This window comes from Sceloporus undulatus, chromosome 11 (assembly GCF_019175285.1).
Source record: "Sceloporus undulatus isolate JIND9_A2432 ecotype Alabama chromosome 11, SceUnd_v1.1, whole genome shotgun sequence".
NCBI lineage: Eukaryota > Metazoa > Chordata > Lepidosauria > Squamata > Phrynosomatidae > Sceloporus > Sceloporus undulatus.
In genome coordinates, this window is record NC_056532.1 from 2866687 (window position 1) to 2892975 (window position 26289).

Here is a 26289-nt window from a genome sequence, read left to right on the forward strand (position 1 = left end):
TTGGCTTTGGGATACTTCCCTAGTATGTCATCTGGGGAACCTTCTGTGCCATTACAGATCTTAAAACCCAAGCAGCGCTGGGGATTCCCATGAGAGAGTATGAAATTCAATGGGAGGGTTACTGAGTCATCTGACGGCGGAGAAATACGGAGCTACAGCATCATGGAGTCCTCTAGTAAGGGACCGCCCAACATCACCCTTCTAGTGCAGTGCATATAGCTGTGTTAGTATGTAGAATCAGTATGTAGAGAGATCTTGTAGCACCTTTGAGACTGAACTGAAAGAAAGACGTTGGCAGCATGAGCTTTCGTAGACTAAAGTTTACTTCATCTGAGTAGATACGCATTTGAGGAAGCAGACTTAAGTTTGCGAAAGCTCATGCTGCCAACGTCTTTCGTTAGTTACCCTCAAAGGTGCTACAAGATCGCTCTACATACTGACTTCTAGTTCAATGTCTGCATTGCTGAATTGTTCTAAACATGGAGGATGTTCAAGTGAAATCCACCCGCATGGCACTTATACCTGTGAGATCTGCTCTTGACATTTAAGAAGGCAGAAGACCAACCTTTCTCCTCTTCTCTGGAACAGCTGCTCAATCTGGTTGTCTTCAGGGCAAACAACGGGAGATACGTCTTGGTTATCTCCACACAGGACACGTCTTTGACCAACCCTGAGCATCTCTCACTGTTCTCTTCTAAGCCTAATTTGTAGACATGCTTTTGGAAGTGTGGCCTCCAAGAAGTGGACCTCTGGGGACATTCCCCTAACAAAGTCCAATTGTGATGCCGCCTTGTCACAAGCTATACTTAACAAAGCCCAATTGTGATGCTGCCTTGTCAACAGCTATACTATTGGTCTACCTAGGGGTCATCCAGACATCATCTTTTATTGCGGAATGATGCGAATGACCTCACTGACACATCCCGGGTTTGTTATTCACACTAAGGATGCGCATCTATGCATGTCTCTGGGAGTTTGGTTGCTCACACGTGCTGGCACTCGAATAAAGATGCAGTCGACAATGCGAATGTATTCAAAACATGTTCAAGGCATGCAGAGATTAATCCCGAATTATCCCGGGTCTATTCACATCAACTATTCCCAATGTCTGAATAGCCCCCTAGTCTAGTATTGCCTGCTCTGACTGGTAAAAGCTTATCTAAGGGTTGTTCTCCAGCCCTGCAACCCAAGATCTTGTAACTGGAGATACTGGGGACTGACTGGGGGTTCAAAACGTGTGCTCAGCAATAGCTAATTCTGGTCCTATCTGCAAAACTGCAAATGGAATACCAGGAGCTTAGCCTTGTCTCCACTTGCGTTGGGTGGCTTGCTCATTACAAGAGGCAAGGGCTGCCTTCTGGATCCTCTCCCCCTACAAGTCCTTGCCTCCCTGCTTCCAAAAGCGGGCGATCGCTTCTGCAACCAACCCTAGCATTGCAACGAAAGTGATCAAGGTACACTGTTTTTACACATCCTCACACCGCCACTATCTTGCTTTCCTTAATTTGCGATTAAAACGAGGGAGGGGAAAAAAAAAGAGAACACTACTGTGGAGAGAAGGTACTTCAATGTAGGACAGTCAGGGGAAAGTAATTTATCATCTTCCCGCTTCGGTGGGCGCGCTATCAGCCAACTCATTTCCCGCATTCATCATGCAATCAGCCTATTATTTGCATATTAATCAGGCAGTGGACCGTGAGCGCGGCGCATCCCAGCCAAATGCTGCACTCTCTCCGGAGGAAGGCTCCGTAATTATCATACATCAGTGTTATGATGGGGTAATTGATTAGAACATCTTGCGCTTGCCCCTGGGGAGTCCCAGTGCTCACCCGGCTCTGGGCCCCAGTTTCCACACAGATCCTCCCTCTCCCCGAAAAACCAACGGAGGCCAGGGCTCTTCCTGAGCGTCTCTTGTTCACCATTTTGCTCACTTTATTTATAAAGGGCCAATTTTTTTACATGCCTTGCATAAAGAGCAAAACATCCAACAGTCCCTGCCTGCAATGTCACAGTCTCATTACAGACGTGGCGCTAAAGGAGGACGTCGCCGCCGCAGAACAGAATGGTAGCCCCAATGGAGAGAGCGAAGGTCCAAGTCCGCCTGTGCAATCCTTATAGAAGTAAATGGGGGGACTTGGCACTGGATAGGGTCCTGGGGATGGACAGGGTGCTTACTTGTGATGGTATTTCTTCAAGTGGTCATTTGCGAATTCACACAAATGGGTTGTAACCGCCCCTGCGCAGATCCGTTCAGAGTTACTGCGCAGGTGCAGAATAACCCACTTATGTGATTCGCAGAGACCACCAAGAAGAACTCTACATAGCAATTCCCTTCATCTCCTTCTACTTCTGTGCTATCGCTTACATCCTACTCGCCTGTCAACAGCCTCCACCGTGCAAAATAAAATAAACCACGGCAGCCTCTGAGTAGAGTAATTGCAAAGTTTTCTGTGCAAAGGCCGTTTTAGCTGCTTTATTTAGGCACCAACTGACAGGCTAATTCAGGTCCCGTCTGCAAAAGGGCAAATGGAACATCTGCCAGTTGAAATGGGTACTATTTTTAGGACCCAACTTCCAAACGGGAAAATGGGGTGGCAGAGAGAAAGGGAGAAGGCTTTGATATAGAACAAAAACACAAGTTGGAGGTATCTGTACAGAGGAAAGATATGAAGAGAGACAGAAAGGCAGAAGAGGTGCAATGAAGAACTTAAGAAGAGTCCGGCTGGGTCAGACTAAAGGCCTCAGTAACCCCGCTTGCTCTTTACACAGTGGCCAACCAGTTGCCCCAGTATACCACCAGCAAGACAGAAGGGCAACTGGCCCCTCTTTCTGACACTCTCTGACAACTAACATGCAGACACATGCTGCCTCTGATACTGGATCCTGACACAGCCATCCTGACTAGTCGCCATCAATGGGCCCTTCTTCCACGAACTCATCCAATCCTCTTTTTAATGGCAGTCATCCGTCTTGTGGCACCGAATTCCACGGTACGAGTAAAAGAAAGAAGTTGGCAGCATGAGCTTTCGTCGACTTCGGTCTACTTCCTCAGATGCAGTAGACTGAAGTCTAGGAAAGCTCATGCTGCCAACTGCTTTCTTTCTCAAAGATGCGACTAGATCTCTCTACGTACTTCACCAAAATGGCGAAGGGTCTGGAAACCATGCCCTATGAGGAATGACTTAGGGAGCTGGGTATGTTTAGTCTGGACAAGAGATGGTTAAGATGTGATATGATAGCCCTGTTTAAATATTTGAAAGGATGTCACATTGAGGAGGGAGCAAGCTTGTTTTCTGCTGCTCCAGACATTAGGAGACAGAGCAATGGATTCAAGCTATATGAAAAGAGATTCCACCTCAACGTTAGGAAGAACTTCCTGACAGTAAGAGCTGTTTGACCATGGAATACTCTGCCTTGGAGTGTAATGGAGTCTCCTCCTTTGAAACAGAGGCTGGATGGCCATCTGTCAGGGCTGCTCTGATGGGGAGTTCCTGCATGGTAGAATAGGGTTGGACTGCATGGTCCATGGGTCTCTCCCAAGGCTTTGGTGGGCCTCTTGTTAGTGACAGATGCAAGTCCACCATACATTTACATATGTCCTATTTTTCAGCAGATCATATTGGGTTGAAGACCAGCATTCTGACCCATCATAAAACAGCTTCTTATGTATATATGTGCTAGCTGTACATTTGTAGTTTGAGATTCCAATCCAGAAACAAAAACACACCCTCAAAATTACTACTTCTACTTCTTTAACTAAGAGGCTGCTTCTTAGGGCCATGCCCTCGCCAAGCAGAGAGTATGGAACAGCAAGTGGGAACTCACCGCTGCCAAATCAAACTTACAGTCACAAGTACTTAAGAGGCATGCTCAAAAGCTACACACTTTCTTGACAGCGTCACATCAAAGAAACCAAGTCCTTTACGTTAAGGATTTAAATCAAAGCTGGCCCTGTGTCACTAGCTTTCCAGCGCATAGCTGTGTGCACCATCCAGGGAGGCACAAGAGTTTGCCGTCAGACATGCACCCTCTTCCCCTCTTGTGCCCCTGACCAAAACCCCTTCCTCACAAACAAAGACCCTGCAGCTCTGTCAGCATGAAAGTCTCCCTAGGTCACCATGGTCCCCCGCCGCCCAGGGCAAAATGCCAGCAGACGCTGGGCTTCTTCTAGCAGCTGGCAACTAAGTGAGGCAGGCTGGTGCCATGCCCGACTCGGACCCCACTGCCGATCCTGCAAACTTGCAGATCATCTAGAAAACTGAGAACGGAATGGGAAGTCCTCTTTAATAGCAATGCTCTGCACACTTTATAATAATCCTCCTCTTCCTTTAAGTAATCGGATTTGAAAGAACTGATAAAAAGGATTGCAAGAGTTGCTGCATGAACAGAAAACAAGGGCAGAAGATACAGGGAATGGAGGAGAAAGCCTGGCAGCCGGCTCATTTGAATCTTTAAAGTTCTCATTGGTTTGGGTTTGGGAGGACTTTGCGGACTTTGGATGGCAGGGAAGCAACTCTTAGAAAGGAACGATCTCAGGCTTGGTTTTAATTTTTAAAACTCTTAATCCAGGTAAAAAATGTGGAGGTCAGTTCAATTTCCCACTAGCATATTGGAAGTTTGGTGTCTTGGTATGGACCAACGTACTAGGCCAGTTTCCAGACATTTTGTAGGTTCATGTCTCTTGGACTTGCGCTACGGACAGGCAGCTTCCCAATATGAATTTTACAACTGTAAACCAGACAATATATGTTAAAGATGAACCCAATCTTCAGCCAATCCCTCTTCAGATGTCCATGCTCCCTTCCTCATAACGCCATTTTCTGGGTTTCCTAGCTTATGTACATCTGTGGTTGCATTTACTATCGACTGACGCTGCGGAGTTGCAAGCTGCTGCTGTTCCAGGGACAGGTCTATTCTTTTCGGACTGCAGTGAACATGCACTGATACCTGAATCAGAAGGCAGGCTATATGGATATCAGGAAACAAACATATCCACCTTTCTCCAACCCGACAGGGACCGGAAGAAGATGAAGGATTAAGTAAATCTATTTTGCAAATATGCATCTGGGAAATGGAAGGCACGTTTCCCACACGCCAGAAGCAACACTTGCCCACCCCAAGGCAGAAGCAGAAAAGGTAACACAACCAAGGAGAAGCAAAACGTAAGAAAGCAGCGGATTACCTGAGCTTGCGCATCCCTGCTGAAGGGGATCTTGCAGTGATGACACAGAGTGAAGGACTGGAGGAAGAAAAGGAGGACTATGAGGAGGAGGAATGCGAGGAACACAGCCTACAACCCGATAGCAAAGCAAGGAAACCAGTAGAGCAAAAACAACTTCCTTCCCCTTTCTTTATATTAGGGGTCAGGAGACTATAGGTCAGTGATGCCCAAACTCTAGTGCTCCAGGTGTTTTGGACTTCAGCTCCTAAAAGAGGCCTTTTAGGCCAAACAACTTGGCCTGGGATTCAGGGAGCTGAAGTCCAAAACATCTGGAACACCAAGGTTTGGGAATCACAGCTCTAGGCAGCCTAGGCCTTACTTAGTTTGCACACTGGGTCTTTTTGATAATGGAATGGGATCTTGAAAGCAACAGGAGCTGGAGAGTGGATTTCAAGGTCTGCACACTGACTCCATTTCATATGGGATTTAAACCTCTCCTGATATGAAATGGATTGGTACTGACGTCCAGAGCTCCTTGGGGTACCTTCTTGTTCTTCCCCTCCATGGTACTTAACAAAATGGAGTGGAGGTGGCATTCAGCACTTCCACAAACCACCATGGAAAGGCTTTTGGCTCTGGATGTTGCTGTGCTCGCTCACAGGCAACACAATTTGTGTAGTTCCATGTACTGTTGTGAATATTCCTAGCAACACCCAGGCCCTTTGCTATCATGTCATTCAAGTGGGAATGGTAAGACTTCTTGCCACAACGTTTTCAGGTTGTACGATGGCCCCTAGGCGCCATTACATTCTTGAGCATGACAGAGGATTAGACACTTTGCCAATTTAGAATAGAGTCCACTTACCATCCAATTAATTTGGGATGCTCAGCAAACATCCCCCAAATTAATCGGATTTAGAGGAACCCTTTCTGAATAGGCAAGTGGAGGTAGATCAATCCACGCCTGGCTCCAACCTTCATTTTTATCGTAAGAAGCAAGGTGTTCTATGCAGGAAAGGGAATTGCTCTCACCTCCCACAAATATAGTTTGGGGGGGCACACACTTTGCCAGGCTTGCTTGTGCCTTCAGCCTGGAAGCAAGCAAGCGGAAAGGAAAGGAGAGGGGGAAAAACAAATGCAGCCTGAACCCACTCTGCAATCTGGAAGGACCCCAAGAAGCTGAGAAGCACCAAGAGGGATCTTGCCTCCAACTCTTACCTGAAGAAAGAAGGGCTGTGTGTGCAAAAGTGTTTTGAGAAAGAAAATGGCTTTCCCCTTTCCTGGAACCTCACATGATCTCCTTATGGATGTCTACCTTGCTTGGCACCAGATCCAGGCACCACCTTATAGGAGCCTGTACTGTATAGGGCCCTTGGTATCTGCTGGGGGATGCTTAGTTCCAGGAACACCCCCCACCCCACCCCAGGGATACCAAAATCCTTGACGCTCAAGTCCTATTAAATACACTGGCATAGTAAAATGCCATCCCTTATATAAAAATGTCAAACCGAAGTTTGCATTTTGGAATTTTTCTATTATTTTATATTTTCAAGCCATCAATACCTGAATCCACAAATGAAGAATCTGTGGATATGAGTGTCAACTGTACTTTAGGGCCAACTGTACTTCTACTGAATTATGCAAAAGCTAAAGAAAGGGTTTGCAATCCACGGATGGAACTTTTTATAGACAAGGTCGAGAAACCAACATAATCCCACTGGCTGTGCCTTTACCTTGGCCTGAGGGTTGCCCTTGGGAGGGCAAGACTCCTTGTCCCAGTTCGCCGTTGAGCCACAGTTGCATGCGGATGAAAGGCTCGCGGCCTTTTTGCGTCAACTTGCTCCACGGCTTCGGCCTGGACAGCATGTCGCTGACGCTCCCCTGGGAGAGGCCCAGCACCTGGAAGGAAGGAAAGGAAGAGGAGACAGAGTTAGCCACAAGTCTGGCTGGATCAGGGAAGGTCAGGCCTGCAGGTCACACCTGGGTCCCACGCAGCCTCACTGCTTGGATCTGCAAAGAGAAGGGGGACTCTTGCCATGCTCTGTCCAGGGAAAGGATCAGGGGCCACATCAATACATTGCAGCCTCCCCATGAACACTTGCTTTGAAATGGGCATTGTCTTGCTCATTCCAGAAAAGAGAAAGGCCCTGTAGTAGAAGAAGTGAGAGCAGATCTTCTCCTGCACCTGATTCTTTCCCAATAGGGCCCTTCTCTTTTCTGGAGTGAGCTGGAGAATGCCTATTTCAAAGTGCATGTGCTACTCCCCTGTCAGTGCTTTTCACCTCAGATCCACTCATTTTCTCCCAAGTGTTTGGCAACCTCACTTTATGTGTTTTTTCCTTGCTTAAAATCCTTGCTAATATGCTTTAAGTCACCTGGAGTTCATACTTCTGCTTACCCCTGACAATAATGGGATACAGTGGGCCTGCTGTAGTGATCTATGCTCATCCTATCTCCATATATTACATTTTAGGTTTTCTATGATCATTTGAATGCTCATAAGAATGAGCAATATAATAAAACTTAGACCAAGGTATGGAAAGCGGGAAAGGAAGAATGGTATCAGTTCTCCTTCCTGCAACAATGGGGACATACTGTGATGTTTTCTTGTATAGCCTCCCTTGACTCAGTTCTAAAAACAGCAATTCCTGACCCTGGTAAGAGAGCATATGGGCCTTGTCATGGTGCCAGGGCTATCATCACAACACACCTCTCTCGTGCTTGGCTTCTCACACCCGATACACAGGGCAATGTGCCCAAAGGGGGCAAGGAATGCAAACTGCAAGGAGTTGAGATTCTGGTCCCACACTAACCCACCATTCCAGCCCACACTACAGTTAACCAATACCAATGCATCAGATGGAGAAGTCATAGGGGGGTATGTCCACATTGCAGAAATAAAGCAGTCTGACACTTTTATTGCCAGGACTCTATCCTACAGAATCCAGGGATTTTTGTAATGCAGCACCAGAGCTCTCTGAACACCTCACCAAACTACAAATCTTAATATTCCAAAGGATGGAGCCATTAAAGTGGTGTCAAACTGCTTCATTTCTGCAGTGTGGAAGAGCTGATAGAGGCGATGTTGACTACACCTCTATCTGCTTCCCCACAAAGGATGGAAACAGGTACAACTCAAACGTCCTAAACAAAGGGACAACTTCATTCAGCCCTGTTAATACATCCATGTATTGTAAGCACTGGCAATTTATCACACAGCAGGATGCTCTATATTTGCCATCTTAAAAAATTGGGTACTGTTCTTTCTTTTGCTATCCCTGGATCTTTCCCACAAATTTCTAAGCCTTTGGGGGGAAGGAAATAAAAAACTTGGTTTACATCATGCATATTATGAAACTGAGGCTGATTTGCCATTCCCACATCTCCTTAGGCAAAAAGTGTCGTGTACCCGCTGTTCACCTTCTCCATCCACAACCATACCATCTCCAGGAGGGATCTTTACCTTTTCCCCAAATATCCTTTGGCAGATGCCGTTCTTGGCTAGCTTCTCTTTGACCTGACGCGTGAGCTCTATCGTATCCACCTCCTGGTACATATAAATCTCATACTGCTCCGGAGTCAATGGCGGAACGGAAGGTTTCGATGGCTTCGACAAAGAGACGATGGGGGAGGAAGGAAGGGGGCTGTTTTGCGGGGTTTCGCTGCGACTCGCCCCTGTGACACTCAGTTCTGAGCTCTGGGAGTAGGGGGACTCAGCGTTGGGCCACTCTTTCCAGTACTCCGAAGAGGAGGGCCCTTGGAGCTGCTGGCTACGGTCCGAACGGGTCTGGCTGCAGGACTTCTCCTTCCCGCTGGCGGCTTCCTCCACTTTGGGGTCTTCCGGAGGTGCCGTACTCCTCCTGTCGGGCTGAACAGTGTTCCACCAGTGGTCCTTCCACACCCCGCTGCGCCCCAGTTCATTTTTAACGTGCCTCAGCATGCCCTGCGTGGAATCGGAAATCCCGTGGAGATCCAGGACGGGGGTCTCAGGGGTCTCCTTCTTGAGACCGGGGAGAGCCTGCAAGGAGGAGACGCTGGAATCCGCAGAGGAGGATGAGTGCTTTTTCAGGGACATGGCCAGAGGAGAGTAACTGGGGACTGACGAAAGGGCAGGGGTGGGGATCAGTTTGGGGGACAAGAGGGACATTTCGGCTTGGGTCAGCGGAGTCGCTTTTAAGGCGGGTTCGAGGGCGGCCTGCTGGGCTTCCATCTCTCGCCGGGCTTGCTGCAGGATGGAACGGATGGCATCGTCGGAACCGCCGCTGCTCGAGGTGGAAGGCGGCTGAGATGGCTCAGCTGCAGAGAGAAAGGGACAAAGGCCAGGTCAGATCTGGTAGATTATACAGTACTTAAACTCATTCTTAAACTCTAATCCCCATGTATCGCCTCAACACCAGAACCAGAGAAGGTGCCATTTACTGGGGAAATGATAAGAATCATAGAGTAGGAAGAGACCCCAAGGGCCATCCAAGTCCAACCCCATTCTGCCATGCAGGAACTCTCAACCAAAGCATACCCAACAGATGCCCATCCAGCCTCTGTTTAAAGATCTCCAAAGAAGGAGACTCCACCATCCTCTGAGGGAGCGCTTAACGCTGTCAAGTTTTTCTTACCATCAGGAAGGTCCTCCTAATGTTGAGGTGGGATCTCTTTTCCTGGAGCTTGCATTCATTGTTCCATGTTCTAGTCTCTGGAGCAGCAGAAAACAAGCTTGCTCCCTCCTCAATATGACAACCCTTCAAATATTTAAACAGGGCTATCATATCACCTCTTAACCTTCTCTTCTCCAGACTAAACATCCCCAGCTCTCTAAGTCTTTCCTCATAAGGCATGGTTTCCAGACCCTTCACCATTTTAGTCACCCTCCTTTGGACATCCCCCATGGATCAGATTTTAAATGAAATTCTCATTGTTACAGGAAGCAAAGAGCCGACCCAGGAAAGGACATGCCACCATGCTGAAGCCACCCAGCACATTGTTCGCACACAGGAATAAATTATAGATACAGCATCGAAACAAAGCACAACACCTGCTTGCGTGCTTTCCTTTGAGCCCACCATCTAGTGGTAAGACAAAGTAGGAAGAGAGTTCATTCCAGGTAAGCAATCCTTTATTGTCCCCCAAGAAAAGAGGCTGGGGAATAAAGGTGGCAACATGGCGAAGGACAATTCCCAGGGATCTCAATTTGGGGTGTCTCTGAAAACAGCAGCTCTGTTGCACAGGAACGCACAGTTTGGTGCACTTTAGAAACTGGCACAAGAGTGGGATCTCATCCTGTAACAAAGTCATTACACCTATAATATCCCCTGAGCTTTAGCAGTTGGAGGAGCTACAAAGGCCTAGTGGAGTGTTCTCTCTAGGAATCTCTAGCTCCTTCGGTGCACCTTTCGGTTAAAGTTGACCACTGAGTTGCGATGGAGGAGCTAGATATTCCTAGAGACAACATATTCATAAAATCCATGAACAACCAAAGCCGCAAAGCCGAATCTGCAAATGCGGAGAGACAAGTGTCTTTCCGTAACCAAGCAATAGAGAATATAGTTTACTTCATTGTTCACAGATCTACAAATCTGTAACCGTCTTAATCATTCTAATTTCTAATGTAAAACTTAGAAGCAACATTGACTATTGATGCGGCACCGATAGGTAAGCCTCAGGTTTATTCCCGGATGCTTATGACCACGTCGCTGACTTCACAAACCAGATCAAAAGATAAGGAGGTCATTCTGGGACTGAAGCACGCTTTGCGGTGGCCAAGAAACCAGCCAAGCTAGGACACTTTGTGACCAAGCAGGGAAAGGACAGAGTCAGCGTCGCCTTGTTTGACTCGGACTCTGGAGGCCAGAGTTCGAATCCCTGCTCGGCCAATGGTGAGAAAACCGTGCGAGAGCTTTGCAAACTGGAGATGACTTGAAGGCACACAACAACAGGGGAAAGATAAAAGTTGAAACATGGGATTATGCTCAACTCATTTGCCTCCCCTGTACATTCGTTCACTATTTTATCGTTTGGTGCCTTGCAGTATGGATGCCCTTTCTGTTTTTTCAGGACAGTCACCTCTTGTCTTATCTACTCCTTCCCACATTTAGACTTCAGCTTTTCGACTCCGTCTCTCCATCCCATTACACTTTATGGGGTTCCTAGGCTTCCTTCAGTTGGCTGCCTCAGCATTCTTCTTTCTATGTGAGGTAATAATCCTCCCCTCTGCCATTCTCTTTCATGCGCTCTGTGACCACAATGTGGACAAGGCAAAACTTGCTACAGGTGCACAGAGAGAAGTGGAGAAATGTGTTCTGCTGTCCCTACCCTCTATTTAAACATGTGCATAGGCACACAAAGGCAACCCTATTGTAACTTCTGCAGTTTTCCCCACACCATTTTGAGAATCTTAGGCCTGTTCCAGACTGCCAAAATAAAGCTGCTTCGGGTCTCTTTGGAGGTATGCTATTTAAATGATGCATGCGTCCTAAGAGTCCGGAGGTTGCGCCAAAGCCACACTCCATTCCTAAGCATTGGAGTGCAGCTTTCGGATTCTTCTGATGCATGCATCATTTAAACAGCATACCTCCAAAGAGACCCGAAGCAGCTTTACTTTGGCAGTCTGTAACAGGCCTTAGTCTGGTGAGAGCATGCAAGATTTCCCTGTTCAAGATCCATCACCGTTCCTTGCAGAATAGCAACACCCAGGGCTTCCCTGGAGAAAACAGGTGTCTATTAAAATCCGTTTTCACTCCCAGTGTTGATGCACTTCCCCAGCCAAAGACAATGCCTCTGGATACATGGAGCTACAAGCAGTAGAACCATATTGCGTGACACACTTTCCGGGAAAGGGGCTTATAATGAGGTGATAAAAGGGACGGAAGGCTACCGTGTTTTTAAAAAGCGTGAAGTCCCAGGCTGCCGATCAAAATAGCACTACATGCCTTGCGCTCTCGCCAAGCGCTTCCCCACAACCTCAGACTTCAAAAGCTACCCCAAGAGGGAGCCTCCTACCTGTTTTCTGTACCTGCAGCTCCCTTTTTGCTTGCTCTAGGATGGATTTGATAGCTTCGTCGGAGCTGGCCTCGGTGGCTCGGATCCTGGTGGTGATGTTGCCTAAAAGACGAGAGAGAGAGCATTTTGAGGACCGGGCTTTTCCATCCAAAAGCAGCTGTCGCCGAACCACTGAGAATAAGCAACCGTAATAAATAAGAACCAGCAGCCCCACATCTCTCACTCTTACTTTCTTTGCAGCTTGTCTTTCATCAAAACCCCACTTTTTAAACCCGGCTGCGCTACTTTGCCAATGCATGCCCCACTTCATGGGCTCCGTTTTAGGCGTTGTATGTGAGTTTGGACAAAATGTGGAAAAATGACTTTCTTGGATCCCTGAATCTCTCATCTAGGCTGGCCATAAAGAGATATAAAATGAATAGGGCACACAACTAATAGACATCTTGAGTTGGCCCATATGACCACAGATTCTCTTTTTGAAATGGCAGCAATGGTACTCAGACTGAAAGACCCTTTCTTCCACACTGGATGAAATGTCGGATCTGATGAATCATGAAAGCAAAGCCAGCGCTCTGAGCTTTGGACTCTCAAATGCAATGAATCTCTGATAATAGATTTTGTGGGTTTTTGGGGCTATGTGGCCATGCTCTAAAAGAGTTGATTCCTGATGTTTCGCCAGCATCTGTGCATCTTCAGAGAAGGCTGGCATGGAAGAGAGTGGGGTACATTCTCTGAAGATGCCAGCCACAGACGCTGGAGAAACGTCAGGCATAAACTCTTCTAGAGCATGGCCACATAGCCCCAAAACCCCCACAAAAAACTATGGACGCCGGCCATGAAAGCCTTCGACTTCACAATCTCGGATAACATGGCAAGCTTGCTAGTGCTGGAATCTTATAGCAAGGGTTTTTAAACCAGAGCTTTTCTAAGACCTCCCAGAAAAGAAATAACCCAACACAACGAATTCTCAAAAAGCACAAATTTCAAGCATTTCAAGAGCATCTGCTAGGTCTTTCAAAATCAAAATATCCTTCCGAATACAGCGCAGCGTTGCAGACTGGGATAGGGAAGGGACAGAAGGAAAGTGCCGGAGGAGGGAAGGAGTGGGGGGAACAACATCTGAATTATTTTGGTTGCGCTCCAGTTTGGCCACACGACAAAATATCATTCAAATCTTTCTTTCCACGAGACAGAGTTGGGCTCTTGCTTTAGAGATGGAAGGAGAGAGAAAAACAACAGCAAAGAAGACTCTTTAAAAATCTATAGCCAAGTGCTTGTTTGCTCTTCGGTTGCTTTCTGAGATGTCCATCAACAACCGTCTCCTTGCTGTGTGGTAGAGCCACTTGTGCTTCTACCACAATTATAGTGTGCCCTTCCCATTGCAAAGGTTTGGTCCCCGCGGATGTGAAAATCGTGCACGCTCAAGCCCCATTTTAGACAATGGGAGGCAATGTGCATTTGGCCACATCAGTGCGGCTGTGAGCATGCAAAGCCATTGGGAATAATGGGATGGGGTGATCCACCTGCCAATATGGTGAGCCCACTGTAGTGGTCTCTGCCTATTCTGTCTCCAGATGCGACATTTCGAGTTTTGTATGATCATTTGAACACTTATAAAAGGAGCAATATACTGTATATATTCATGTATAAGTCTAGAAATGTTAGTCAAAAAATTGACCCCAAAAAACCTGACTCAACGTCAATGTAAGTATTGTAGTTTAACACTTATAAAAAGGAACCATCCCTTCGTGAAAGGTAAAAATGTAATCTGTCCTGAAAGCACTGGCGCTCCTCTGGTCTCTCATCTATCCTGCCTTTAGCATGAGCACAAACAGTTATGCCTGCTGGAATTGTGTTACATTCTTTGGCATCATTTTCCTTTGCTTCATCCTATAGATCATAGAATCGTAGAGTTGGAAGAGACCCCAAAGGCCATCCAGTCCAACCCCATTCTGCCATGCAGGAACTCTCAATCAAAGCATCCCTGACAGCTGGCCATCCAGCCTTTGCTTAAAGACCTCCAAGGAAGGAGAATCCACTACACTCCGAGGAAGGAGTTTGTTCCACTGTTGAACAGCCCTCACTCTCAGGAAGTTCCTCCTAATGTTGAGGTGGATTCTCTTTTCCTGCAGCTTGCATCCATTGCTCCTTTGTCACATGCCCCTAAATGTTACCCTCGACTAATCCATGGGCCATATCAAAATCCATAATTTTAGCCCTCAAAACCTGCCCTCGACTTATACATGAGGTCGACTTATAGTCAACTATATATGGTAATAAACTAAGTATGCAACGGGATCTTGTAGTTCCTTTGAGATTAGCTGAAAGCAAAAAGCTGGTAGCATGAGCTTTCATGGACGACAGTCTACTTTCTCCATGTATTTGTAGAAGGAGACTACAAAGGCTCATGCTACCAGCGTCATTCTTCCAGTCTCAAAGGTGCTACAAGATCCCTTTGCCTACTGACTTTCCAGGCTAACACAGGTATGTTTCTGAATAGGACCAAAGCTACAGAAGTCCTCCAGGAGGAACCCAGACACGTTTTGCTCACGGTGACCAGGAACAGGATCAGAAACAAGCCTAAGGGAGTTTATGGGAATTGGGCTTTGCCATTTGCCCTGAAGAACCCACTCAGCACAGCATATATGCTGTGCTTTCTGGAGACCAAGGCGATCTGGTGATGTGCAGAATGAATGGTGTGTCCCTATCAGGGATTCTACACCTTACCGTATCAGCTGTTGAAAGATGGGTGCATGGATGATATAGGAATCCAATGCCTACTTTAGTTAGAGCAGAGTGAGAACTGGAGCCATTAGGCTCCACAAGTGTGAGTCTATCCTGTCCTGGGATGCAAACACAAAGGATCCATGTGCATGTTTTAACAATTCTTGGCATTGAACACCGAATGCAATTCTTTATCATAACAGTTCCAAATTCCTAGCTGCTCTCCATCCTTTTTTAAACACAAGCCTTAGGTTACAGTATCATAATCCGGCTTCTTACGCAAAACCTCTATCACCGGGATCCTATGAGATACTTTCACTGCTTTTGAGAAGACTGGCCCCTCTTCCCCTTGGAGTTCCCTACTCACCCTAAAAACCTGCTTCGGTGGCTTGGAAACACCCCGAAATGTATTTTGGGGTGCTATGGAAAGATGTAGTGGGAGGGAACGAGGAGTGAAGAAGTAGTTTTATGGATGATGGATGCTGAAGTATCCAAATGGATCTTGGTCTAGCCGGCTAAGATGAGGATGATGGCAAGGACGATGGAACTAATAATGACTTTGTATTTTGGTTAACATTTTCCCTTTATCCAAAACAGTCCTTAGCAGGGTGGCCATTTATCCTAGTACAGAGCCAAGGTGGTGTAATGGTTGAGTATTGGATTTGGACTCTGGAAGACAAGGATTCGAATTGCTGCTCAGCCCTGGAAACCCCGGGCAAGTCACACTCTCTCAGCCTAAAAGAAAGGCAACAGCAAACCTCAAAAGCAAGCTTGCAAAGTAAGCATGCTTACCATGACAGCCTTATTCTCCTTTCTGTAAGAACGACACCAAGTTTCAGCGCCTGGGAAGTTAGCTTAAAGCAGGGATTCATTCCACTTCCAACTCGCTCAATTAGAAACAATTAGTTGCCATTTTTAAAGAAAAGTAGTTAAGTGGCTGCTTTGGAACTACTTTTTAGTTGCTTTTTAAAAAGGTAGAAGTCGCTGGCCTATGATCCAAAATACATTTAAGCCACACGCCTCATTTTCAAAAAGTAACTAAGCAAGTTAAAGAGCTGCACAGCAAAGCGCTGAAATTACATTATGTTGCCGTTGTAAGAGATCTGGTTTATACTTTAGTTGATGCAAATATATGTATGCACTACAAGTAACTCATCATTTGCATCACGTTGTAAAGTTCTATGGTCTGTAGACAACTAAGTAAATAAAAACAGTGGGTATCTGCTGGGGTTTGGTTCCAGGATTTTACACATCTGACACTGTGCTACAAGCAAGTATGTAGAAATATAATAAACAAACAAACAAATAACAAACCTTGCTTAAAGGATGCCAATCTATCCATCCATCTTTCCATCCTTGCGTCAATATCCTCTGAATCTAGGCCTTCCTCATCTCAAACTCACAGTCTTCTACTAGCTCTCCATTGAGGATGCCTGGCGAGGTTCTCTGTGTATCCATATGAGTTTGTGTGTGTCTTACAAACAGAGCTTTGCAGCAGAGAAATGAGCATGACACAGAGCCCCATAAGGCTGCGTCTATGCTACTCTGAAGCGACTCACAACTTGATGCTCCTCTGCAACTACCCAACGCTTTTGTTGGCATCTCAGCACCGGGTTTGCTTTTGGGAAGAGCGCCTTTCCGAAGGCAGCCACCTTTTCCATGCCTTCCAAAACTTTCCTTACTTGATGGAAGGATTCGTGCCAAGTGCAGATGCTCAAAACTTTCAATGACAGTTCACAACACACATATGGCAGGTGTGAGTTCAAAAGGAAAAGAAACGTGGTACCTCTCCTGCACACATATTTAATTCTCAAATAGCTTATGGGTGTTAAAAACCAGCTTGCAAGAGCCCTCCAAAATGCTTACTTGTGTGGCCATAATAACCAGAGTGGCAGGGCAATGAGGTGCCAGACTCGGGCCGAGAAGTCTCAGGTTCAAACCTGCGCTCAGTTTATGAATCTCACAGCGTAGTATGGGATTCTTCCTGACTTGTAAGCTTTACGGAAAGGATAAGGGGTGAGTGTTCATTCCCATGGCAGCAGGTCTGGCCTCCTTGGAGAAAAGGACAGGGCACCAGGGTGGCCAATGCCAAAGACAGCCAGCTGTAGCTGTTCCTGGGCAAAGTGGCAGGTTTACTTGACAGTCGGGTTAGTACAGCAAGAGAAGTAGAAGAAAAGTAGAAAAGTAATAGTTGGTTGTTGTTTTTTAAATGCTAACCCATGGTTTGTTTTATACTTACTGGTCCAGTACAGATGCAACACTGGCTCCCTGAAAACCATGGCTCACCGATGGTTGAATGCAGGCTTCCTCTGTGACAACCCAAATCTCATGTGACAATTCCTCCCACCCTTTGCTCTCCAGCATTAACTGATGTTGATGTTAAATATGCACCAGTGCTTGATTCAATCAATCTATCATTTATTTATGGTCACAGACCAAATATAAAACCAAGTGGTTATTTGTGTTGACTGCTAACCAGGGTTGAGGTTCAAAATGGAGGTTCAAAAATCCATTATGGCTTCAAGCCCCAGTCAACCGGATCTCCTTGGTTAGATTCAACCATACAGTCGGACTTCCAAATTGGCGACTCTGACTTTGCGGATTTGATTTGATTTGTTCTCTCTAGGAATGTCTAGGTCCTCCAGCACAACTCTATGGTCACCGTCCACCAAACATTGCGTTCGAGGACTTAGCGACTGCTAGAGAGAACTCTTCTCTAGACAGCTGCAGGTCTTCCGGAGCAACGCTATGGTCAGCTTCTGGGAGATGATGACCACAGATCTACACTGGAAGACCTAGAGATTGAAGGCTTTCACGGCCGGCATCCATAGTCTTTTGTGTGCTTTCCGGGCTATGTGGCCATGTTCTAGAAGAGTTTATTCCTGACGTTTCGCCTGCATCTCTGGCTTAATCTTAATGCTGCAAAAGCAAGTCGTGGGGGAAGCATTGCTCTGGAGAGAGGAGGAAGGAAGGAAGGAGCATTTCCAAGGCTGGTTTCATAGCTGGAGACCATGGTTTGCAAGGAGCCAGTGTTATGCCTGAATGGGCCCCCCTGTCTGTTTTTCTCTCAGATTCCAGGCCAGAATCAAACTGCACCCTGTGCATTATTATTATTATTATTATTATTATTATTATTATTATTATTTTAGCAACCACGACAAAGACGACACACAGCTAAGCACACTTCACTTTCCCAGAGAGCGACTGCAAAGAGAAACACCTGCCTGTGACGTACCTTCCGACCCATTTCTTCGTTTCGGTACTTCCTGAAATAGCCTGTTCAGGTTCTGGCCTGGATTCTCTGTTGAAAAACAAGTTGGGTAAGAACAAAACAATCAGGGGATGGCGGTTCTGACAATTGCGGGCTGCGAGGATGAGACACAGAGGGCCTGGTGGCACTTGACTGGGTAAAGAGGGGATGGCGAGGGCGGTGGGCGGCAAGGAAAGAACGCAGCTCCTAAACCTCCCGGGCGTCTGGGCAGAGCAGCTGCTTACTTGGGAAAGGAAAGCGAGGCAGGCTGAGCGGTTAATAAAGATTACAGCTCTGCTCAGAAAGGAGATTAGAAAGATATAAATACACATCTAAAAGGTACAAAAAGAGGGAGGCGGGTCAGTAATCTTGGCAAGAGCCACTGGCCCCAAGGAGAGAGGCTAGGTTACAAGATGCCACCCCATATTCCCTGGCAACCAAGGCACAAAGCTGTTTGAGAGGGTCTCCTAAGGGAGTGATTTCTCTCCAAGAGCCCACTGTGTCTCCATCCCTTCTGACCCACACTGTTTCCCCCTTTCCTTTAAAGCTGTCCTTCCAAATTGCTCAGCAAAGCACATAGACTTATTGGAGGGGAATAGAGAAAGGAAATGGGAGCACTGGCAACACTCAATGTCTGCAAGTGAACATTAGCAGGAGGCACATACACAGCCTGTTTTCAATAGTGAATGGCTGGCATGATGGAACATATCATGCACCCCAAGAGCAAGAAACTTGGTTTCTCGCTCCATCTATTAGGATCCTTAGGCGAAGCTTGCCCCATAATGGTGTTCACTTTTATTTTCTCTTGTGTGCCCTTGGGCATGTTGTGCCTAGGAATCAAGGAAAGCCCTTACTTGCATGTGCTTTCTGCACATGCTCACCCATTCCCATGCAGTCTTTGTATCCTGGGGACACCCGCCTAGCCTGCCATTGACTGAGTCCCATCGCATGCGACAAATACGCACCAATGGTCTGACGCATGGGGTCGCCATACATGAATGCGATGGGCTGTGTGCAGAATGTTTCCTTGGTGGCCCTTATTGTTGGATGCAACCAAGCAGATGGACTTTAAATATGACTATGTCTCTGTAAAGTTTCCATGGAGAAGGGCTCTCCTTTCTCCATGGAAGCAAAAGCATGGCAAAGGCAAAGCGCTGAATTTTTGCAATCGCTCAGGCATCAACAACAGGTTTTTCCCTGACAGGCAGCATACAAATGAAATAAATAAATACATAAATAAATAAAATAAAATATGCACATACAGTATTCCAAAATCCAAAACCATCTGAAGCCCCAAACACTTCTGATCCCAAGCATTGCAGGTAAGAGAGACTCAACCTGGATGTGGATCATTCCAAACTAGCGCCATCCTAAGATTTCATTTTGATTTTCAAAAATGCAGGTATGTATGTAACTAGCAGCCTTATACTTCCTACTTAAGGGAAACCCATGCCCAAAGAGGTAGAAAGTAAGCCATATAGGATGGGGTTAGTATCGCTCTGTCTCCTCACATAACGTCCCATAGGAAGAACCTCCAGCCAGCTTTTGCCATGTTAAAAGGCGAGTTATCGGGATATTCTTTCATAACAACGAGAAGAGATACTGCAAGAGGTATAGAGTTGCTACCTCTATTTCATTACTTCTCCTGGACTATACCTCTGAGGAAAGGCCAAGTAAAAATATGTATTTGTTTTATACCGTGTCAGGGCCTTGGTCCCTCTAAAACAACAGATGTTACTCCATTTGGTGGATCCCACAACAGATGCCCAACCTTTGGCTATCTTGTGGCGCTCTTAAAACTCTTTGCACTAATACTATCCTCTCTGGCTGTTGGTTTTAACTTTAAAAAAGACAGAGTAATTTTAAGCAGAGGGAGGTTTGTCCTCTAGAGATGATGAGGACGGAGTTTCAGACCATGGAGTTACCTCTCCGCATCCAGCGCCCAAAGGTATGTCCTCTTGAGGCACATTTTCCTGAGTTACGTTAAGTAAAAGACGCTAGGAAAATGCTCAGGAGATGCCTTGCAATGGTGAACTGTAATACAAACAGGCGTCCTCCCAATGTTTTGGATTGCAACCCCCATTATCCATAGTCAGCATGGCCATGTAGCTGATGTAGGCTGTGGTCGACCATCAGGGGAAGGTACCAGGTTGGAGAAGACTGCTGGAGAGTATCCGGTATTATTAGACAAGATAGGACAAAAAGACCTCGATAATGTCTTATCCCAACCTAAACACAAACAGCCTTCCCAAATCTGGCACCCTCCCATCGTGGCGAGCCAACATAGAGGATGGTTGTGGGGGTTATTGCAGTGCAAAACATCTGGAAGGTACAACAGGAGTATGTTTCTTAGAGTAGCTTTGATTCTACAGAGAACAGGAGGCAGGAGGCCAGCTGCCATAGCCATGTTTTCTGGGTTGCTTTTGAGCCCATCCCTTAATGAAGATCAATGGGACAGCCACCTTTCCCAGCGTCTGCCCTCAAGCTCTTCTTCCCTTTGTGCTCTGGCATCTTAAAAGTACGTTATATAACTCCATGCTTTTTCCTTCTGTATATCTGCTTTGCCCTGAAGCAGAGGACAAGAATTGATTTTTGCAAGCTGAATGCCTTATTATACTTGTATTGAGGGGTGGAAGGAGTTGAGGGATGTGGAACGGATAACTGTGTGCCAGATATGTGTGTGTGCACTTGTGGGCACCATAAGGAACACTTGGTCCTTGGTTGAAGTCAACTGAACATGGAGGAAGGGGCAAGTCCTGATCAAAATTTCAGATCTCAAAAGCTATCATGTGTCTTACTCAATTTGAGGGATACAAGTGTGGGGTGCTGGCTAGTTCACATCCTCAAAATCCATGCTTTGCAAAAGCGGTAGCAAAAGTGGGCTACATGGATATATGCATGTGCCAAAATGGTGGGGCAACAAGACCGGCATGTGAGGAAAGCCACATTTCCCACACAAGGAAGCCATTTAAAAAATGAAAACAAAATCCTTTAGGCGTGGTCTGGGATCCTGGGTGCATGGATCAGAACATCAGAATAACATCTTCACCCATCTCCCTTGAAACACAGAGGTTGTGACTTTCTCCTACATCAGCCCTGAGGAAATGAATGGGATGCGTGCAGAAAGTCTATCCGGCTCTTTTGCAGCTTCATTCATTCCCACAAAGGGCACCCAACTGCACTGTCCCTCTTCTACTCTTCTGTTTCACCCTGACTCACAACCAAGGCCCAAGAATTACCTGCATCAGGTGAAACCCAAAGCAAATACCTTCAACAGCCGGCGGAAAGAAAAGCCCTTGCAAGTGGGCCTCCCATCTGAGGGTGGATGCTGAAAGGACAAATAAAAAGATGCTCAACAATGGCTCACTCACCTCTTTGCCGCCCCTGGATGCTGCGCAAGGCCAAGATGTTCTGCTCGTCGGAGAGGAACTGCTTCATCTTATGGAACGGTTCCTTGCCCCTCACGGTCAACTTGTTCCACGGCTTTGGCCGCGCCAGGATCTCGCTCACGGAGCCCTGCGAGAGCCCCAAGACGTAGTGTCCGAAAATCCGCTGTCCAATATTGTGCTTGATCAACTGCTCCTTGACCTGCCGCGCAATCTCCGCCGTGTCGATCTCCTCGCCTTCCGAGGCGCTGCCGGCGCTTTCCGACTGGCTGGGCGAGGGGGCCATGCCATTGACGTCGGGGCTTTGTTGCAAGGGGCTTTGGGAAGAGATGGAGTTTGTGCTGTAGGGACCTGCTGAAAAAATCATGCTTGTGCTTCCCGCTTCCTGCATTGCCTTGGAGTAGAAGGACTGCATAAGCTGGCGCTGGAGGAGAGAGTTTAGTGCAAATTTTCCCGTAGAAGCCAGGGGTAAGCCGGAGCTTGCCAAGGACGAGCTGAAAAAGTCTTGACTTAAACCCGTTGGTGAGAACTGGTGTGTACCATTAGTATTGGAAGCCTGCTCCCCTGCATTGCGGGGCAACTGAGGAGGAGGGGAGGCCGGCAAAGTTGCAGGACGCTGACTCTCAGGCTGGTCTTTCCCTTTTCTCCTGGCTGACCCTACAAGGAAGGTCAAACATAATGCATTATGGGGGATCAAAAAGAGGGGGGGATAAAAACCAAGACCAAAATGCAGCGTTTGCCCCACAAAAGGGAAAAAAAAAGTGCAGGTTGCGTTTTGCTTGTTTTTGTTTGTTTGTTTCGTTGTTGTTGTTTTTTAAATCCGGGCCAATGAAGAAGAAGAAGGTGGTTTGGGTTTTGTTTTTGATTTTTGTTTGTTTCTTTTAAATTTTTAATAAGCCAAACAAGGCCCCCAAGACAAACAACATGCATTTCATGTTTGCACCTTTCTTGTATGTCGCAGCCTGGAGAATCCCCCTTTCAAACATTAGCGGCAGAACAATCGACATGAAGTGCAGTTTATACAATGGTTTGGTTTTGCCTTTTTTAAAATGCATCGGCACAGAGAAAAACAACCCTCTTTGCTAGTGCCCCCTCCGGCTCATTTCGAGTCGTCCTTCCCGCCCCAGACAGAACAGACCTTGGATGAACCCAAATGCAGCAAACGTTTTAAAGACCGTAGAGGAAACCCATTCGGAGAAGAGGAATCGTTGCTCGAAGGATGCCACGGAATAGCTCCGACGCTGTTTGAAACACCGTAACCAACTGAATGCCACCAGCTGCAGAAACCCCAAACCAGAAAAGCTCCTGGAAAGCCCAGCAATTCCGCCAAACCCCACACGTTTGTTCATTGACTGAACACCAACAACAGCCCCACAAATAAGAAACCAAACAAAGCCAAAAATGCACCACTGTCACAAATGGGATTCAGGCTGATACGCTACTAGAGGCTCACTTCTGAAATCCATTTCAATCTATGCTTTGAAAAACATGGAATCAAAACTTAGCACCACAGTCAGAGCACCGCTGAAATGACTTCAGTACTGCTTGTCACGACACCTGCAAACATTTGTCCTTCCTAACCATTACAGCATCTCTGATAAAGTATTATGTTATCTATAGTATAAAGGAGAGGAGGAGGATGGAGGAATCAGCCATCACTCAAGGTCCTTGGTTGCTATCACTCTTTCTGTCACATGGCTGGCTTGGGCGAAGACCCCTTTCCCCCATCCCAACAGCAGACACAGGCAAAATGACAACCATCTTTGTCTCTTTCCATCCACTTACCGCTCAGGTCGCTGTTGGTGATCCGCAGCGTGGCGTTCTCCGACTGCAGAAGGCGGTTCTTCTCCAGCAGCAGAACCTCCAACGGTTTGGACGCAGCATCCTATGGGAAAAGGATAGCGGAAGGGTTAGTCCGGGCAATGCTCTGCGAAGTGTCGGAGAGGAAGGAAAGGTCAGCGCTTGGGACAAAGCGCACAGGGCTCAACTCAAATTCCGAAATTGGTCACCCCTATTTCAGCATGACTGTGGCAACTCCTCTCATCTGTGGCAGAACGCCTTTTGTTTTCCGGTGCCGACGGTTTATCAGCTCTCGAGATGTATTTCTAAGTGCGCCATTAATCATTTTTTTTACACCTGTTTGCCTTTCGACACAGCGCTATCGTGGCGTATCTTCCCTGAAACACAGTGTTTCGGTGCTAGGGAAGGAGTGGATAAATTAAATCAGTCACCAAAGCCGACCCTTCCCCTTTCTGTACACACGGCTCTCAATCATCAAAACCCACTGGAAATAATAAAATGCCGGCTAGAGAGAGAGGAGAGGCAACGGCAGGTTTCCGCTAAAGGTGCCAGAATCCAATTTGTAACCTTTGGTCTGACAAGATTAATATGCGACGAGACCAGAAATGGTGGATACAACTCCCCCCCTCCTTTAAGATCCCTTTGTTTAATTTTAGTTCAATTGTGCAGTTAAGGCACTTTGAAATGTAAGACTCTTGCTTCCATTTTAACAACAGATGCATGCAAAAATGGGGAAAGGCAGAGCCACCTTTCCATGCAAGCTAAGGCCTCATTCCCAGTTACGGATAAATCGGTGTGCGATCCGAATCGATGGATCGATTCGACATCGGAGCGTGGTTCCCACTACATTTGCCTCAATCGCATTTTCTGTCATTAAAATAATCCACTCGTGGTTCTCATTCATGAATGGATTCAAAATGATTCGGTTCCAGCTGGCCAAAGGGCAAATCTGAATCGATTCCGATCCGCTTGTGGTTCACAATTGCGTTGAATCGATTCGGTGGAAAAGATGCAGGGAAAAATCAGCGTCAAAAAGACGCAGGTTAAACGGGTCCCTTTTAAGCCTGACATGGGCCTGTTCCAGACTGCCAAAATAAAGCTGCTTCGGGTCTCTTTGGAGGTATGCTATTTAAATGATGCATGGGTCCTAAGAATCTGGAAGCTGTACCAAAAGCTTCACTCCGATGCTTAAGAATGGAGTGTGGTTTTGGCGCGACCTCCGGACTCTTAGGATCCACGCATCATTTAAACAGCATACCTCCAAAGAGACCCAAAGCAGCTTTATTTGGGCAGTCTGGAACAGGCCTTGGTTTAGCTCCTCGAAACATCTTCATTTGGCCCTAGAGGGAAGGTTTGGTTTGGGACCAAGAAGAGTTGGGTTCAAGTTCTTACTCAGCAGTCAGACTCTCAGGGTATTCGCTCTCCGCACGAATAGAATAGAATCATCATGTATCCATGTCTCCTTTACAAAAGGTTAAATATCTGTAGCATGGCATACTGCTACGTACAACTAGTTATTCTTTCTGAGTTCAGAAGGCAGCGTCTCAACCAAAGGCCGCCTGGGGAGTGTGCAGGAGATCCTGATTCCAATAATGATTTTCACGCTGCTTTCTTATCACTGTTATCAAATGTGGATTTTAAAAAGAGTAACAAAAACAATAAAGAGCCACCAGAAGAAATTAAAGAGCAGCCACACTTGAAAGGCCAGTGAATTTCTTCTCACATTACAATATCAAAACAGCTCAGCCATGAAACGCCCTTTAAAACACTTGAAGAACAAAGGAGCCTTAACTTGTTGCCTGCATGATAAAAGCTCTGACGCTACTGGGAATCTACATGGGTTCCCCTGCCTTGATCAGCTTATACTTTTATTTAGTTTCCCCCCCATCATACCAAGCAGGGTTCATATGCATTTATATATTACATATGAACAAGCGTACCCAAGATCACCTATAGTTAATGGTCTTGCTGAGCAATGATTCAACTCTAGCGCTTTCAAGTCAACTTTCTTTATCCGAAAAGCCTCACTCGCAGGCTATGTTTTTGAGAGCATATACCGCATTTCTCACCCCAAGCTGGCATTCAAAAGATGCCCTCCCATCCAAAAACCACAAGTAACAACCCCTTACCTGGGTGCTGGAGCCATCCGACGGTGCAAACTCCATTGACTTCAAGATGCTGCAAAAAGTGGGAGAAGAAAAGAGTTATGTTCCGCTTCTTTCTTTCCTAACAGCTCCGCTAATGAGCATTAACATTGTAATTTTCGGCTCTCCAGGAACACCCTAAGTGATAACTTTAACAACTTTTCTTTGGAGTAATATAATCTGATAATGAATATAGAATAACTATTCACACTAGTTACCCGAGAAGAACATTCTCTCCCATGTCCTCTAAATCAAGGCGTAATGCGGTCCCACCAGGGCCGTTTGGAGCATAAATTTAAAGGTTAATAAGGATATAACATTTTAAACTGTCAGAAACAATATAAATTTATACATGCGATGCTTGAAGGGAAAGAGGGGGGGGGGATAGTTATAACAAAGCCGCCAAAACAGGGAGCCGCTATCACGCTCACAACAAAGCCCATGAAATGTGCAATATAAATACATGCAAAATATACCAGCCTATCAAGGAAAATATGCGCAAATTATTTGCGTGACCCAAGACGCCGTGGGCTTACAAAAACGAAGCACGGCCGTTTTTCATTTTAACAGGCGACTGCTCTACGGTGACAAGGCCAACAAATTGTTTGATGTTTCTCAAGATCTATGAAGCGCCTGGAAATCACAAATGCACATTCAAGGCGCCCATTTTGCATTCCACTCTCCGTGTGCCCATCTCCCGGGGGACGCGACGCAAGTCTTAACGTGGGAGGTTAGGCCAACGGTTCCACACATCCTCCTTCAGAAAACTCTTGGGACACTTATCAGTCTCATATGTTTGGGGGATCCTATGGGCATGTTTTAGGATGCCCT

At 46.4% G+C, this 26289-nt stretch overlaps 1 protein-coding gene across 5 annotated transcripts in view; it reads right to left on the reverse strand.

Annotated features, from left to right (window-relative positions):
- The window catches only part of CUX1 (cut like homeobox 1), a 254604-nt gene that overhangs the window by 49665 nt on the left and 178650 nt on the right, over nucleotides 1–26289 (reverse strand). For 2 of the 5 annotated variants that reach the window (XM_042442695.1, XM_042442694.1), the window contains exons 13-20: nucleotides 25444–25492; nucleotides 23300–23399; nucleotides 21500–22171; nucleotides 18114–18179; nucleotides 12155–12256; nucleotides 8625–9457; nucleotides 6895–7060; nucleotides 5183–5239 (exon numbers count right to left, since the gene is read on the reverse strand). In XM_042442695.1, the coding sequence (XP_042298629.1) occupies nucleotides 5183–5239; nucleotides 6895–7060; nucleotides 8625–9457; nucleotides 12155–12256; nucleotides 18114–18179; nucleotides 21500–22171; nucleotides 23300–23399; nucleotides 25444–25492 (2045 nt within the window). The remainder of the gene's footprint in view (nucleotides 1–5182; nucleotides 5240–6894; nucleotides 7061–8624; nucleotides 9458–12154; nucleotides 12257–18113; nucleotides 18180–21499; nucleotides 22172–23299; nucleotides 23400–25443; nucleotides 25493–26289) is intronic. The other 3 variants (XM_042442698.1, XM_042442696.1, XM_042442697.1) reach the window with 2 other exon arrangements.